General features: G+C 39.2%; 1 protein-coding gene across 9 annotated transcripts in view; it reads left to right on the top strand.

Moving 5' to 3' along the window:
* Positions 1 to 16,519, top strand: part of astn1 (astrotactin 1) — a 439,026-nt gene that overhangs the window by 164,939 nt on the left and 257,568 nt on the right. For all 9 annotated transcript variants that reach the window (XM_084912727.1, XM_084912726.1, XM_084912725.1 and 6 more), the window contains 2 exons: positions 10,293 to 10,377; positions 12,824 to 12,898. In XM_084912727.1, coding sequence (XP_084768853.1) covers positions 10,293 to 10,377; positions 12,824 to 12,898 — 160 coding nt within the window. The remainder of the gene's footprint in view (positions 1 to 10,292; positions 10,378 to 12,823; positions 12,899 to 16,519) is intronic.

Below are 16,519 nucleotides of genomic sequence, written 5' to 3'. Positions count from 1 at the left end.
TTAAACAGATTTATGCAAAACGTTCTCGAAAATGAATACATTTGAAGACGTGGAAGCAAGCGCGGAAGAAAACTGAGACTTTTTCAAAATTATGACACATTTTAGTCATATGATGCAGTCATGTGACCAATCAAACCAAGATAGTGGAGGGCATTATACAGCAGTTGTTTTGCTTGCTCTCAATTTTGACAGTCCTATTAAAGATTAATATCAGTCTGTAGATGCTCCAGAGAGCTTTTCTTCAAATTCTTTAATTCTCACTTGCTTTTGTGACTTTGTACTTTTGTGTTACTCGCAGCATCAACTCCCCCTCATTGTTAGTCCATTTAAAAAACTCAGTGCTTTTCCTCAACATTTTGCCGGAAAGTAAGTAAGCGGCAGACATAAATGAGGCAAGCCGAATCTTCTTGTGTTACACACATGCGCAGTACTGGAACGTAAGCGTTTTCAGCCGTTTCAATGTGGACGCACAACTCTGTGAAAACGACTGGTGTGGACGCGGAGCGTTTTCAGACGTAAATCTATCCAGGCTAGTGTGGACGTAGCCTTAATCGCCTGGTATATTTGGTGTTCCCTCTGAACAGAGTGAAATTTGTAACCAGCCATCAATTTTTTTTATTTCACAACTAAAAGCATGTTTTACAGCAAAACAAGAAAAAATGAGCCTCCAGAAACAGAGAAAGGCAAAAGTCGCATCTGTAACTTTCACTTGCAGTCTTATGCCCACCTCACCATAGCTGCCTTCAACAGAGAAAGGTTTTAGATGGTTACCCTCTAAAATCACATTTATATGCAGACCTCGTTCATTAGTCGCCTGTTATTGTTCATTTTAACTTAAGTCTCATATAATAATAATCTTATTTACTTATTTAATCTAAAATAGATAAATAGCCCACATCTAATGTATTTCTTAAATTTCTCTTCTTGCACAAAGTGCTAATGATTATTGCTGAGGGCAAGGCCTTTCAAGGCCTCTGTGTACACTGTGTAACAAGTTAGTGTTCATGATATGTACGGCTACTTCAGATAAACTAAAGCTCATTTTAAAAAATACTAATAATAACAACCTTGTTTAACACTAACCTTATTATATGAAACAGCTTCACTATTTTGACAACACATAAACAGTATTACAACAAAGAAAAACATCCTGATGACACAAAAATGATGTAATGGACATGGCGAGGACATTCTTCTTATTACCAGTTTATGACTCATAAAGTTGTTGCAAACAAAGAAAAAACGTAACACTACTAATAAATAGCCAACTTTAGCAACATCATGAGTCACAATTCTAATGCTATTAACCAGCGTGCTCCGTCCTCGTCTGCCATAGTGCCCCCTGGAAATACTTCTGATGTAGTCTGATTTGTTTTTGTTTTTTGATTATTATTCTTCATCCGCAGTGTTTTGTTTTGGGGTTTTTTTTATTCTACTTCTTTTAGAAAATTGGTGAAGATCTTTATATCCTCCTGTTTTGCCTGCTTGCATGTGTCTACACAAGTGCAGTGTGATAAAAGTGAACCTGATTGTTTTCTTGAAACAACATCATAAGTGCAAAAGCAACATGATAATAAGTTCTGATTGACGGGAGCGTGTATAAATAAAACACACAAAACTCAAAAAGTAAACAACGCAAACACAATAGTGGACTGTTTTTGTTTTACTTTTGGCTTTTGGTTAAATAAGTGAGCTCACTGTGAAATCTTAAACGTGTTTCTGAAATATGTTTCTCACCCCAACGGACTGCGGCAGATGGCCCCGCCCCCTCCCTGAGCCTGGTTCTGCTGGAGGTTTCTTCCTGTTAAAAGGGAGTTTTTCCTTCCCACTGTCACCAAAGTGCTTGCTCATAGGGGTTCATGTGATTGTTGGGTTTTTCTCTGTGTGTATTGTTGTACGGTCTGTCTTACAATATAAAGCGCCTTGAGGTGACTGTTGTTGTGATTTGGCGCTGTATAAATAATATTGAATTGAATTGAAATATGAATACAGTTATGATCTTATTAGAAACCTAAAAATAAACATCCTGGTTAATTCATACTAAGCTGACTGATTTCAAACATTTCCTCCCTCCATACAAATTACTTAGTCCCAGTTCACAACAGCAGTCATCTCATGGTTTTGGGCTTAATGGGAATAAGAGCATAGAGATATAACAAACAGCTACAGGAGAAAGTGGACACAAGTTAATGTGATGGAATAGTGGCGTATAGATGCACGAGGAAAAAGTGCTTCATAGGAGGTTCCCCAACAGCCTGAGGTTGTAGCAGCATAACTAAGGCTTGGTTCAGGGTCACCTGAAGGAGCCCTCACTACAATCTTAAGCTGAAAGGAAACTTTTAAACCTGATCTTAAAAGGAGAGATGGTGTCTGTTTCATGAACTCAAAGTGAGAGCTGGCTACACAGGAGTGGAGCCTGGTAGCCGAAAGCTCTGCCTATAAATTCAAATGAGAATATTTTGCTGATAAAAAATAATAGCAAAACATTTTGCTGTTTAGTGAGATCTTTATCAGTTCTCACTACCTGTATATATATACATACACATATATACATGTATATATGTATATATGTGTATATATGTATATATTTTGATCTTACAATATGGGACTAAATGTAGTGTGTTAAACAGATTTATGCAAAACGTTCTCGAAAATGAATACATTTGAAGACGCGGAAGAAAACTGAGACTTTTTCAAAATTATGACACATTTTAGTCATATGATGCAGTCATGTGACCAATCAAACCAAGATAGTGGAGGGCATTATACAGCAGTTGTTTTGCTTGCTCTCAATTTTGACAGTCCTATTAAAGATTAATATCAGTCTGTAGATGCTCCAGAGAGCTTTTCTTCAAATTCTTTAATTCTCACTTGCTTTTGTGACTTTGTACTTTTGTGTTACTCGCAGCATCAACTCCCCCTCATTGTTAGTCCATTTAAAAAACTCAGTGCTTTTCCTCAACATTTTGCCGGAAAGTAAGTAAGCGGCAGACATAAATGAGGCAAGCCGAATCTTCTTGTGTTACACACATGCGCAGTACTGGAACGTAAGCGTTTTCAGCCGTTTCAATGTGGACGCACAACTCTGTGAAAACGACTGGTGTGGACGCGGAGCGTTTTCAGACGTAAATCTATCCAGGCTAGTGTGGACGTAGCCTTAATCGCCTGGTATATTTGGTGTTCCCTCTGAACAGAGTGAAATTTGTAACCAGCCATCAATTTTTTTTATTTCACAACTAAAAGCATGTTTTACAGCAAAACAAGAAAAAATGAGCCTCCAGAAACAGAGAAAGGCAAAAGTCGCATCTGTAACTTTCACTTGCAGTCTTATGCCCACCTCACCATAGCTGCCTTCAACAGAGAAAGGTTTTAGATGGTTACCCTCTAAAATCACATTTATATGCAGACCTCGTTCATTAGTCGCCTGTTATTGTTCATTTTAACTTAAGTCTCATATAATAATAATCTTATTTACTTATTTAATCTAAAATAGATAAATAGCCCACATCTAATGTATTTCTTAAATTTCTCTTCTTGCACAAAGTGCTAATGATTATTGCTGAGGGCAAGGCCTTTCAAGGCCTCTGTGTACACTGTGTAACAAGTTAGTGTTCATGATATGTACGGCTACTTCAGATAAACTAAAGCTCATTTTAAAAAATAAATGTAGTGTGTTAAACAGATTTATGCAGTACATTCTGATAAATTAATAAATTAGAAGCATTTGATGTATTTAGTTATATCTCATTCCTCAAGTTTGCTGAATACTTGCAAGCATATGTTATTAATAGGAGACACGATGGTGTGTTTAATTTCTCTTTTCTTTGTTTGTGTTTAAAAGATGCCTGTACGTCTTTGTATTCAAAGAGTATCAATCAGATCATTTTAATAATTGCCTATTATAAATGACTTCTTCAATTTCTGTTCTAACCTTTTTGTCAGGGAGTATTTTAAAATCAAAGTGCTAAATATAAAGTGGTCCCTGTTCCAATGGAGGTGTTGACAGTAAATTTTTCCCTGGGCAATTTCCCTCATACAGAAATAGCCCTGGCTTCAAGTTTCAAGATAAAGCTTTACAATGCATAAAAAGCTTCCAAGAAACAACTAAATTTCTTTATGAAAACTGTGTCGGCTTTTAGATATACAACAATCAATTAAATGCATCCTGTCATATGTAGAAATTTTTTTCAAACATGCTTATATCTGTAATGGCTCGAGGGAGAATGCAGACAGAACAGTGTAATTTTTGCTGCCTTAGACAGTCTCTGCCACTGCATCACTCTGATTATTAGTACAAGAAGTCTCACATTTAAAGTGTCTTCCTTGTTTTGCATCCATTATTCAGCAGCCTAACTCTCCCCTGGGCAATACAGAGTAAGTTCTGAGATCTTTAAATGAATCAAAAAGCTGGGCCAGTGTGTCTCATGCCTGCTTTTCTTGGAATAATTTCTGAGGTTCACCCACACACCCAAACCTCCACTCTCCCCACTCTTAAAATGATATATGGACCAGCCGCAGGCTTCAACAGTTTTATTATATTTTTTATGTGATTAATTTGTAAAGGAGCCATTGTGCATATGTAAGGTTAGATACAGGCTTATCAGTGGGATAGCACACATGACAATGAGTGAAAGTGTGTATAGGCTGCCAGGAGATTGCAAAGGTGCTATAGATAGCTTAAATCCAATCCTCTTTTCTGCTGAGAGAATATAGTGATGAAAACTGAGATGGGCTGTGACAATTTCTGTGATGCTCCTGTGAGACATTAAAAGAGGTGGGGATGCTTTAAAAGTGGTGTTTTCACCACATATAATAGTACTGATTTTTCACTCATTTTCAGGCAAGTCTTTGTACCTGACCATTTTCACAGTAATGTTTTGTTTGTTAAACCACTTACAATTCACTTATTTATCATTTAACCATTCACACAGTCAAATTTATTAGAGCTGTAGTCATAGGCATGGATGCCATTGTAGTTTGGGCTTTTAATTATGTTTAAAATGTTCTTATCCCAGTGTGGAAAGGTTGGGGCTTTGTGAAGCCGTTCCATAATGGTAGCTTGCTTCATCCATTCTAAGAGTACTTTTGATTCATGTTTGATACAATACCCAAATGTGTCCAAGCTCCAGCTGTCTAGCTGTTGATTTGCGATGAAGTTGAAGAGTCTGGAGGTAGTCCTCCTTCTCCAGTACTGCACTTTGTGCAATGTTTAAGTACCAGTAGCAGCAAAACAACCCCAGAGCATGATGCTACTGGTACTACCACCATGCTCGACAACTTTGTCTCATCTGACCATAAAACTTTTATCCAGGAGGAATTTGGTTTTTCTTTGCTCATTTCAGTCAAGCTCGAAGGTCTTCTTTTCTTGGTTGGCACCCTCTCTATGCTGTGTTCCAGCAGTTTCCAGTTGATGGCAGACTTCAGCCTTGTGGGTTCCGGGGTAATTCCTGAACATCCTAACCAATTTCCTCTCATCTGGGTATGACAATTTGGGTCTATCTCCAGACTAGGGGTGGGCGATATAAACGATATACGATAGAAACGATATAAATTTGGCCAACGATAGAGATTTTGACTATATCGCTCTATCGCGATAGCGCATGTTGATGATGTCATCAAGCTGCGCCTGTTTTGGTCGAAAGCATCGCAGCAGCTAAAACCATTATCATCTGCAAATTATGGCGGGCGACAGTCACAGCAAAGAGATGAAGCACTCTTGAAATATGGGGAAAGCCAAAAACTGCGCTTCCTCCACTTCCGTAACATTGATTCATTAATGTTGAATTCTCTCGCAGCTGTTCTGTTCCCATGTTGTTGCAGTATATTAATGACTAACCTCGTATTGTGGATGAATAATCTCAGTTGTTCTCCTGACTGAAGTTTGGCCCGTGTACAGCATCCTGCTATGCAATTGCATTTGTCCCTGACCACCAGAATCCCTCACGTTAACTTTTATCGAGTGGAAAAAAAGTTGGCGTTCATCCTCCAGCTTCACTGTGCTAATGTTATGCTAACATAGCTGTGTCGCTAGCAATCACCTAGCACAACATTATATACCAGGTAGTCCAACTTCAGTAACCCTGCAAACGCCACTGCTGTTTAGTTTTCTGTCTTCATTTATGTTGGAAGTGGCAGCAGAGCTGTACGTTTGAATTAGTTTCAAAAATCTCTCAGTCAGAACATGGTATGAAATGTTTAGGTGGAAACTAGCGAGCTAACTTCCTGTTAACTTCTAAAACTTAATTGTTACACCCGATAAAGCAGCAACGCTGATGATTTAATTAAAGATGAAATAATTTAGACCGTTTTTAACTCTCAGTGTTCGTTTGACTTTGGGACCTGAAACGGACGGAGTTTTGGACCCAGATTACTCCGCGAAGCTCCTCACTACGGCAGCCGTAATGCTCTGACAATCCATCAAGCAGTGCGGCTTACCAAAGTTGTACTAAAACATTTTTTAACAGATTTCTGCAGCCAAAATCGGTTCGAGGTCAGTAAGCACAACCAGAATTCATACATAAGGCACACTCGATTTTTGAGAAAATTAAAGGATTTTAAGTGTGCCTTACAGTGTGGAAAATACGTTATACAGAAGAAAAGAATATATCGTGATATATATCGTTACCGCACATGCTTCAAATTATATCGCAATATGAATTTTAGGCCATATCGCCCAGCCCTACTCCAGACCTTGGCAAAGATGTGACACACCCAAATAACTTGAACTGATGATCCTGGAATGTGCAGTTGTTTAGAAATGGCTCCAACAGACCGTTCAAACTTATATAGTTTTCGTTTTTAGAGTTTCACAGAGTTCTGTGGATTTTTTCATTGTTCTGTCTTCTGTCAGTCAAATACTTTTTATTTTGGCAAAAAGAAACTGACCGTTTTGGTCAATCGTGATCACGAACAAGAAGTTAATAGGGTTTGGTCTTGTCAAGTTAAAAGACACTGTAGAACATGTTACAAGTTTTAAGTGAATACATGTCTACTCCAGTGCAGTCTTTGCTAACCACAGGACAGATCAAGTTCCAGGCTATTTGAGGGTGATTTGTACTGTATAGGTTCAGTATGTGTTTTTAAAGGTGACAAATCGCAGAGTGAAATTCAGTGAAAATAAAGCGTGAAGCCTAGATTGTGGCTCTGGCTGTATGTTGAGCAATTATGGAAAGTAACACCTTGCAAGTGTAAAACAAGTTTGAGCAGAGTGCCGTGACCTGAGAGTGCAATGAAACGACAATTAAAGTAAGATGAGCCACTTAGCAATGTTCAGGAGCTGTGCAACAAAGCTCAGTGCCGCTCCAGCATTATTGTCATTATTTTTTGGATGCAGTTTAGATTATCAGTGAACATGTAAAACTGGCTTTCCAGTGTCAAACATTTCAATTCTTTCATTGCACATTTAACAGAGCAGCAAAGTAGCAATTATATTCAGAGCTACAGGATGTACATGTTAAGAGTGCCGACGAGGAAAGTCTTGGAAAAGCTGATGTTAGTGAAGAGCACATCCAGGTGATTCTTTTTAAAAGAGTAATTACTCAAAGCTTGAGGAGGAGAGCATGAACTTCCGTAATTTAGCTAAGCGACTAGAAGATGATGAGGTCTTTCTGGTCTATCTTCACATCTTTTATACATGCTGATATCTTGCACTGCTCTTTCGAACCCCTCCACACAACTGTTATTTTATTACACTCCAATTGCACAAGTAATAAGTTAATGGGGAGTAATGAGCTCAAATACACCAAACTCTAATGGTATTCTACTGCTGTGATAAAGCAGTCATTTTAAATGTAAGTTTCCTTGAGTGAAATTCGATGAACACAGCAGATTAATCATGGCCAGCGTCAGTGTTTTAATCATGTAATGTAAAGTTTAAATTGCAGCCCCATGTGCAGCACTTAACGGGCCAATAACAAGTTGGGAGTTCAATATTTAGGAACTCTGTGAGAGGATGTAGCATGCAGCCTTTGAGCAGGATTATTATTTGAAAAGGGCACAGAGTATATCTCTTTCTTCTCCTTGTTTTTGTGTTCTTTGCTGGGATCACGGGCATTACTGAACCCGGTCTAAGAGTTGTTTTAACTCTAGAGCACACAGAGGCTCTCTTGAGTACAGAATCAGTATTAGAAAATAACCCCCATCTATATGTTATAAAATATAGACAGACTTGAAATCATGAAGATGCCTGACTCATTTCTTTTTTATTCAGCTAGCATGAAAAGTCAGTAAACGATTTCCTTTAGCCTGGCAGGTACTGACAGTTGACCTTTTCCATTAACAGTGGTGTATACGCCCAGAGCCTGTGCTCTTCACTTGCCTCCTATTGAGCATGAGGAGAGCATGTTGTACATGTTACCCCTGAGTAACCATCTAAACCAAAGGTGAGGCCCCATCAATCATACTGGATAAAGTCGAGGCCGACATTTCTCCCAGGAGCTGATAGCAGCACAAAAAGCACACAGGCCTCACTTATCAGGACAATGGCAACACAGAGCATGAGCATTGTACGAGTCCCACTGCTGAGGTATTGGACCTTCATATTCATGTAAGACACTGGTATTTTTTGTATCGAGTAGTCTGTTTAGCACCCTCTAAAATATTGCCTAGTGACTTTGTCTGCATATCAAACAGTCCTACATCTGATGCTATAGAAACTGTTTCAGATGGCTTTAGACATTCAACTTTTAAACAGCACAGATGGGCAATGCTGCATTTGATGCTATTAGAAGTTGCCCCAAATTGTTGCCTTAGGCCTGAGGACTAAGTGGATTTGGGCAAATTACAACCCAAGACACTCTCTGCTTTAGTAAATAATGGCAGTGCCAAGTGACAATTCATTAGACTAATCACTGATCTAATCACTTCTCATTTGGGTAGGGGATGTTATTCAGTCATTGGGACCAGTCTGATAAGTGTGAAAACACTAATATAAACAGAGTCTATTAAGTCTAGACATCTGGAGTAATGACTCAAAGTTAACTTCAGTATTTACTTCTAGGGTGTCCTTTTCCACTGTGTAACCACACTGATAAGACACAAGAATAAAAGAAACAGGCTAATATTCTTTGGTCCTCAAAACAACTCAAACCTGTCTGGGTATGGACACGGTACTTTTGTGCTATCTGGCAATACGATGTTGTTAGCAGTCTCTGTGGGTTGAGGCTTCGATGTCCAGTCAGAATTCGCTGGGTAACTGTGCCGTCTGTTTCTCTTATTTACTCATAAAACATCAGCAGAAATTGGAAACATGATAAGAGAGCAATTGCTTATTGAGAGCTTCAACACTTTATCCTATGGTTGCATTCACGGCATCATATTTCTTTCCTTGGAATTTGATGACATCTGAGACTAAAACAGTGACAACCACAATGTTCATCACAGGTTGCTTTCATTTTGTTGGCAGCTGGAAAATTACATATGTGCTAATTGTCTTACCAGTAAAAAAGTGTTAGCTAAGTGTCAGTCTTGCAAACCGACAAATAAAAGTAAGTTCTTGATTTAAAAAGTATTCTGTCACAGTCTGGCTGATCCATTTAGAAATTTATTTGACTGAAACCTAACAATTAAATTCTGATTGAATTTTAAGTATGGTAACCATTTATTAGAAATCAAACTAATACAAACAAACAAATACTATATTCTTTATGTTTTTGATGAAATAATTTGCCATCTCCTCAGTTTATGTCTAAAAGTAGTAGCTTTAGGTTACTGGTTGGCCTCCTCAGTTTGTCTTGTTGCAAAATAAGAATTTCCAGAAGAAAAACAAAGAAAAACGACATTTTTAAAACTTTAGGGTCAGGAAGCATCATGCACATCAAGAAGGAGTCAAAAATCAATCCGAAATGAGTCATGCCGCAAGGTTTTAATGAGCTGACAGTGTCGGAGCGAGCCGGTGTTTTACACGCTGTGTCCTTATCAGTGTGTCAGAAACCCATCCACTGACATGACGCACAGCAGTGAGCGCCATCGCTTTTTTTAGTAGCCATTTGGAGATTGGCTGTACTGTACTGAAACAACTGATTAAATATTCTGCTGCTGCAACGCTCTGAGGAATTTATTTTTCTGTTCTTTGTGAGATTTAAACAAAAATAGCAACAAAAAAAAAAGACCACCTATGAATACATCATTAAAAATAAGAGATGATTAAGAGTGCTTCTCTGCAGAGGATTCATCTTTAGAATAGCTCTCCTGCAGTGAAATGGAAGGAGAGGGGCAGAGGGAAATTTCTAATGAATTAAACAAGGCTTGACTATAATGAAGACATGATTGAATCACTGGCTTTCTGCTTGCAGGAGAGTGCCTTTGCTTAGACGGCTACATGAAGGACCCGGTCCACAAGCACCTCTGCATCCGCAGTGAGTGGGGGCCCAATCAGGGGTAAGTTATGATAATTACCTCATAATGGTTTGTGATTGCTCATTACCATCCCAAAGTCAACAACAAAGGAATCACCCTACGCATCAAACCAAGTGGTATTAATTTGCCTGCAAGAATCAAAAGGAACAGTAATGTTGACAAGTACAGCTGATATTTTTGAACACATAAAAATTTCTAATGCAGGTAATTAGTTGTGCACATCGGCATGTACTGTAAAGAGATCATTTTTCTTTGTTGCTTGGGTATTTGTTTATAATCGATGTCATCGTCTGCCTGATACAATTCCTAGTTTTACAGTCCTCCGCTTGTCCCGAGGTCATGTCACTGCGTAAAACAGATTAGCTGTGTTATTATGCAGAATGTTCAGATTTACATTTCTACAGCTCTATTCTCTGAGTTTATGTATCAACAAATCCTAAAGTCTGCTGTTCATAGGCACTTTCCCTAGCAGGGTCAAAATCTTACAATATTGCAGACAGAGAGCCAACAATTACCCCCCAGCGAACACAGATACCATAGGACTTACTGCCTGTTGTCGGCTGCCATCAGTGGTCACTTACAGGCTTGGGAATACATCAATCGAGGGTCTCTCCAGCAGCTTCCACCTGTGGAAGTGAACAGCACCATTTTAGCACCTCAACCAAAAATCACAACTGCAGTAATAAATTGTACTGAAGTACAACATGGTTTTCTAAAGCCAAGCAAATTCATGTCTGTTCTGTGTTCAGTTTAGTTTTTAGGTGTAATTTCTTGCAGACTCAATGCAGCCACAGGCGGTGAAGTACCTGCTGTGAAGAGTATTTTAACTGTTAGTATTAAGTTGGTATGTACCTCCGAACCCATAATATATCCAGTAATGTGGCTGCAATGACAGCTGCGTGACTTTTAGTGCTATCTTTAAATCATTTTCGGCCATAGGTAGATTTGTTAATTTTCAGTGGCTTTAATGTGGTTTATGATCTCTTCATCTTTTGACCTCAAAGTCACTGGTTCTGTAATGATTCCAAGTGATGACTCGATAGTTTTTGGCTTTAAAAATGCTGTTTCAGGCTCTTCTCCAGGAAGTTACATTAACACTTAATTGAGTTCACATCTGCTTCTTTAAAAAGTCCTTGACCTTTGGCGAACACTGGTGCCACAGTGCTGACCACGGGGTGACCGCTGTGTGTGTAAGTGTGCGCGTAAGTGTGCGTGTGAGGTGTTACTGGTTCAAACTGTCTCATGGAGTTTTCTTGGTTTGTTCTGTGTGTGTTTTTATACCAAACCATATTGACTGACAAGAGTGCTCTTGACATTTCTTTTCTTAGAAAAAAGAAAGACATGCACTGACCACAGGGAGATATATTGTGAGAACGAGGGGACCCACTAAAGTTTAGCTCCAGAGCAATATGTCTGGGCAACAACTTGTTAACAAATGATAACAATGAAGAGGTACCCCACTGTGACTTCTTTAGTTCTTGTGGACTGGTACTAGATTCTGCTGCACCTTGAAATCGTTCTACCAAACAGTGAGAAGAGTGAATGTGATGATGGCCTGAACAAGTCAAATCATACATCCTATCTATCACGTCGCCGGCAGGCATGTATTCTCTGTATCACACGCCTGCCTCAGTGCAAGTCGGAAATGTTTTCGTCTTTGTCTGCATTTTATGAAACGTCAGAAATTTGCCCCCTTTGCCCATCTACGTAACTCTGCACCTCTTTATCTCATTTCCCTGGTGCTCTCCCTGAGTCCCTGTCACACCTGTGTAACTGAGTGAGCACCCTGGGGTGACTTAAATGTTTAATGACCACGGCCTATGGTGTGGATGCAGCTCTAGTCTTCCTCGATGTTCTTTTTGCTTACAGTAGTGGTGGAGTTTGCTCAGAATGACATCGGTCCCCTGTCACTTCTCCCCCTTACACTCTCACTTTGCAGACTGTTTAGTCCCGGAGCTGCCACTCCCCATTAATCTCCATCATTGCCCCTCTCTCGCTTCTGCCTCTTGGCATCTGTCTCCTCCCTTTGATGCCCCCACTCTCACTGGCTCCTTTGTGTGCCCTCTCCATCACCTTCCGTCTCTCTCTCCTTTCACTTTGACCCTTTCTCCCATTCTGTCTCGCCCAGTCATCCTCTCTTATCCCCTCCCCTGGTAAATAGATATGAGTCAAAGTCACATTGCATGTCAGCTGCTGGAGAAACACATTTTTCAATCATTATGTTTACACGTAGTGCACATTGCAATGCTGGTTGTGATTTGTTGGGCTCTGCGAGGCGGGAAAAACTCAAAGTCAGACACGGAAACATGGCTAGTGTTTCGATGTCTAGGGGGTTTAGATTAGGAGGATGGTACAATGAAAAATTTAACATTTCGCAGGCTTTGATTTTAACACACAGTTTTATTCTCTCTCACCTTTTTTCTGTTCCTCTGATCTATTCTTTTTTCTTTCCTTTTTTTCATGCCAGTCCCTGGCCTTACACCATCTTCCAGCGCGGTTTTGATCTTGTGATGGGAGAACAACCCTCTGATCGCATTTTCAGGTAAGGAGAACTTCACAAAACTTTGTTTTATCTGACTGCATTTTCTGTGGTGCTGCAGTCAAATAACTTGTTAGAATTCAGGTACAATAGCTTTGATTGTGTCTCTCCCTTATGATTAGGGGAGGATTTTAAGCTCCGGCTGCAGAATACCTTCTAACTCTGTCGGTTTTAAATGCACTATGAAAGGGAGCAAGAGGTTTGATTTTCAGATGGGAGAAACATCACATAAGCTGTCTGCTCTGCTGCTGAGAATTGATTTTTAAAACAATCTGAATGCTACACATTCATGAAATTGATTGGAAAAGTTAATTTAGTTGACCACGTCAGACAAGGTCTGAATTAATGCATAATGCATATATTTTCCCTGCTGCTAAAAAATCACTTTAAAAAGGTTACAACGGAACAATGGCTGATGTTTCGTTTGAATTGAAATTGAAAACGCTGAACAAGTCAAGTGTGTGACACAACAGTTTCTGTCCATGCTGACTCCATATTGGTTCTCAGGTCCATAAGTTCATAGTGTGTTGGGGTTTTTTTTGTAATTTTACGCCACCATTACAGAGTGGATCTTAAATCAAACCAACAAGATGTGACTGAAGTGCAGACTTTGAGCTTTAGTTTAACAAAATTATTGCATCAACTGTTAAAGATTTTAAAAATATTTTATAAATTGTCTCCATTCATACAGGCTCAACTGTAATTAGACAGTTGACTGTAAAGTGGTTTTGCAGTCATGTTGATTTGATCCCATCGTGTTGAACTCGTGGCATGTGGTAGCTTTTCACTGGAACTCTCGCTATTATACTCAAGAACAGGAAGGCCAGGTGACATTTGGGCTGAAAATCCTAAGAGAAACATTGTCTGTTGCAGTGTTATGGCGTGGACACTGTTGTGGAAGTTTTCCATTTAATAAAGCCTGCAGACAAGCGGTGAGCGGTAGCTAGCGTGTTTTAATCAAAAACAAACAATCTGCTGTGGTGCTAAATGACACAAACTGTTATTTTCCAAATACTTATGGGACTTTTGTAAATACCTTGCTATTTCTTCAGCAATTCTGCACTGATGAGCAACAAAGAGCAATAAAACAACACAAAAGACCTGAAAGACAAACAAATTTGAGCACAAACAGCTAAGATAAATGACTTGCTAAGCACCAAACATATCTCCAAGTTACTAAAGAATCAGATATAGTTCACAGATGTCGGTTCAGATTGAATGAGCCCTGAAAAGCAAGTGAATGCTGGCCTTTTGTCAGATAAAGGTAGCTAATTTACAGCTGCTGTTATAAATTATTATGCTTTTAAGAACAGATGAATGTTACAAACACAGCGTTACAATATATATTTAATCTTTTCTTCCTTGTGTCTTATGACAGAGATCGTTGCTTTAGGCTTTTGCCTTGAAGAGAACATATAGCTGAGAGAAAATCTTTCCATTCTCACATTCACAACAACACATCAGGGTATCGGGCCACTTGTCTGAGACCGAGGTATCTAACAATATTCTCAACTGCTTTTCTTGCCAAGTTCTCCGACTTGAGAAAGAGCAGATCTAAGAAGGAATGTGCCACTGCCTTCATTACAAGTTTCTGACTCCTTTCATGACAGCACAGCAGCAAGAACAAGTTTGTGTGACTGCACAGTTGACGTGAACCATTCTTATCATTGTTAGCATTGTCCCTATGCTGGGACACGCATTCGAAGCTGGAATCACAGTAATATCTCCCGGAGATGCTTTGATGCATTTCCTTGCCTGCCAGCATGCTTTCTGCAGTATGTTCTCCACCTTATTTACAACAATAGTTTAAAATCTCGTTGTCCTCTGGCGGCTTCAACACAGCCATCCATCCTAATTTAAACATTTTTAGCTTTGAACTTCCTCAAACGTCCCTGTTTGCTCCACACATTAGAAGAGACCTTGAATTTTGAGCAAGCACTCGCTGACCTGCGAAGCCATCCTCTTGTTTCTTTGAACAGATATTACTGTTCAACACAAAAGCTAATTAGTTGAGTGAAATTGAAGCGCTATAGAGAGTAAAGCAAAGGAAACCTAACAACACAAACAAAATTCTTGTGTGTTGGAGGAGCTAAATGGTGAGAGTCAGCATTCGCAAACAGTGTTTCCTATTTGCACAGTATTAACCGCAGGGAGTTCCTCTGCGGACTGCAAACATGTTTTCCACTCAACAACCGTTTCCTCTTGGGGCCTCTTAGTGTTTTCCACCACCACTTTCTCTTAGGTTGGACCAAATAAGTCGTACAGTAGCACACAAGTCCCCAGTTGTCCATTATGAAGCTGCGCTCATTAAGTGGCTGCTAATTTGTCCTGCGGTCACCCATATACGTCATACCGCATCACAGGGAATTTCAGCACTCCTGCTATACACAGTCCCGCAGGAGAAATGTGAGGTAGCAACAGCGCAACAGTGTCTTGAGAAGCAATATGGAAATATTACTATTTTAATGGACTTCCATGTTATACTAACTTGCTACAGCCAAGTGTTTTGCAGTAAACAGGCAACAACACTTTGATCCACTCAAATTTTTTAAACTTTGGAACAAAGGGAGTAATTGGGTGGATATAATGAAGTGTTCCATTTCTATAGTGATTTAATCCTTTGCTTCTAAAAGCGACTGGTAATGCATGCAGCGCCCACAATTCACTGCCCTTTCCTTATGCTACGTTAGCATTTTATTAAATGCAAATTGAACAATTGTAAATGAGGAAATATGTTTAGTCTGCAGAAAAATGCCTGTTAACTATTTAATCAACAAGCCCCCCTTTTTGTATTACAAGTATCCATGAATTATTCATCAGCACTAATAATGCATTTGATGTTAATCAGCATGCGCTGTTTAACTAAAACTTGAAGCATTACATTTCATCTGCAGAGTCTTTAAAGACTGATGATGTCCATTGACTCACAAATAAAGAATTGTTTTAAAGCCCTTGTTCCAACCATCTGTTGTTTACAGATTTATAGCCCCTGTTTTTTCTTGGGGGAAACTCTTATGGGCCCTTTTTTGCCCGGGTGCCTCATTTGCTATGCAGTCTGTCCATTAACTCGGTGCCCTTCTGCTCAAGTCAGAGTTATGCAAAAAGGATAACTTAGCTGAAAGGTAAAATAAATAACCTGTAACAAACATGATGCCATTAGTCAGAAACAGTGACTGGTGGATTTCCAAGGTTTGTGAGAAATGCCCTGATGATGATCCGAAGGTTATTGCAATTTGCCTTTGAGACTTCAAACTTTGGGAACAAGTTTGAAAACTCAGCATTAATAAGACATGTAGGGTTTAATGGGAGTCGTTTAAAAGTTCAGGATCTAAAGTTTAGAGGTTTAATCATCCACTGAAAGTCTTTAGACACTGCATTTTCCGTTTGGGGCATTCTCCTCTGTTTCATGTTTCCTTTAAGTTCCTCAACTTTAAAGTTGTGCAGTAATAAGTCACTGGGATAACCATTATATCCTCGATGTCTCTATTTAATCTTTAGTTTTCTATTCAGATTTTAATAGACCAACACAGCCCTCACTTCTGCAGTTCTTTTTAACTTTTTGTGCCTTTATACTTTTAACATTCACTAACTTTTTGATGCAGAACTTAAAAGACTACTGCTGCA

The sequence above is a fragment of the Perissodus microlepis genome, chromosome 18, assembly GCF_051167445.1.
Source record: "Perissodus microlepis isolate ML-2025 ecotype Zambia chromosome 18, ASM5116744v1, whole genome shotgun sequence".
Taxonomy (NCBI): domain Eukaryota; kingdom Metazoa; phylum Chordata; class Actinopteri; order Cichliformes; family Cichlidae; genus Perissodus; species Perissodus microlepis.
This window is presented reverse-complemented; position numbering and strand designations above follow the sequence as displayed.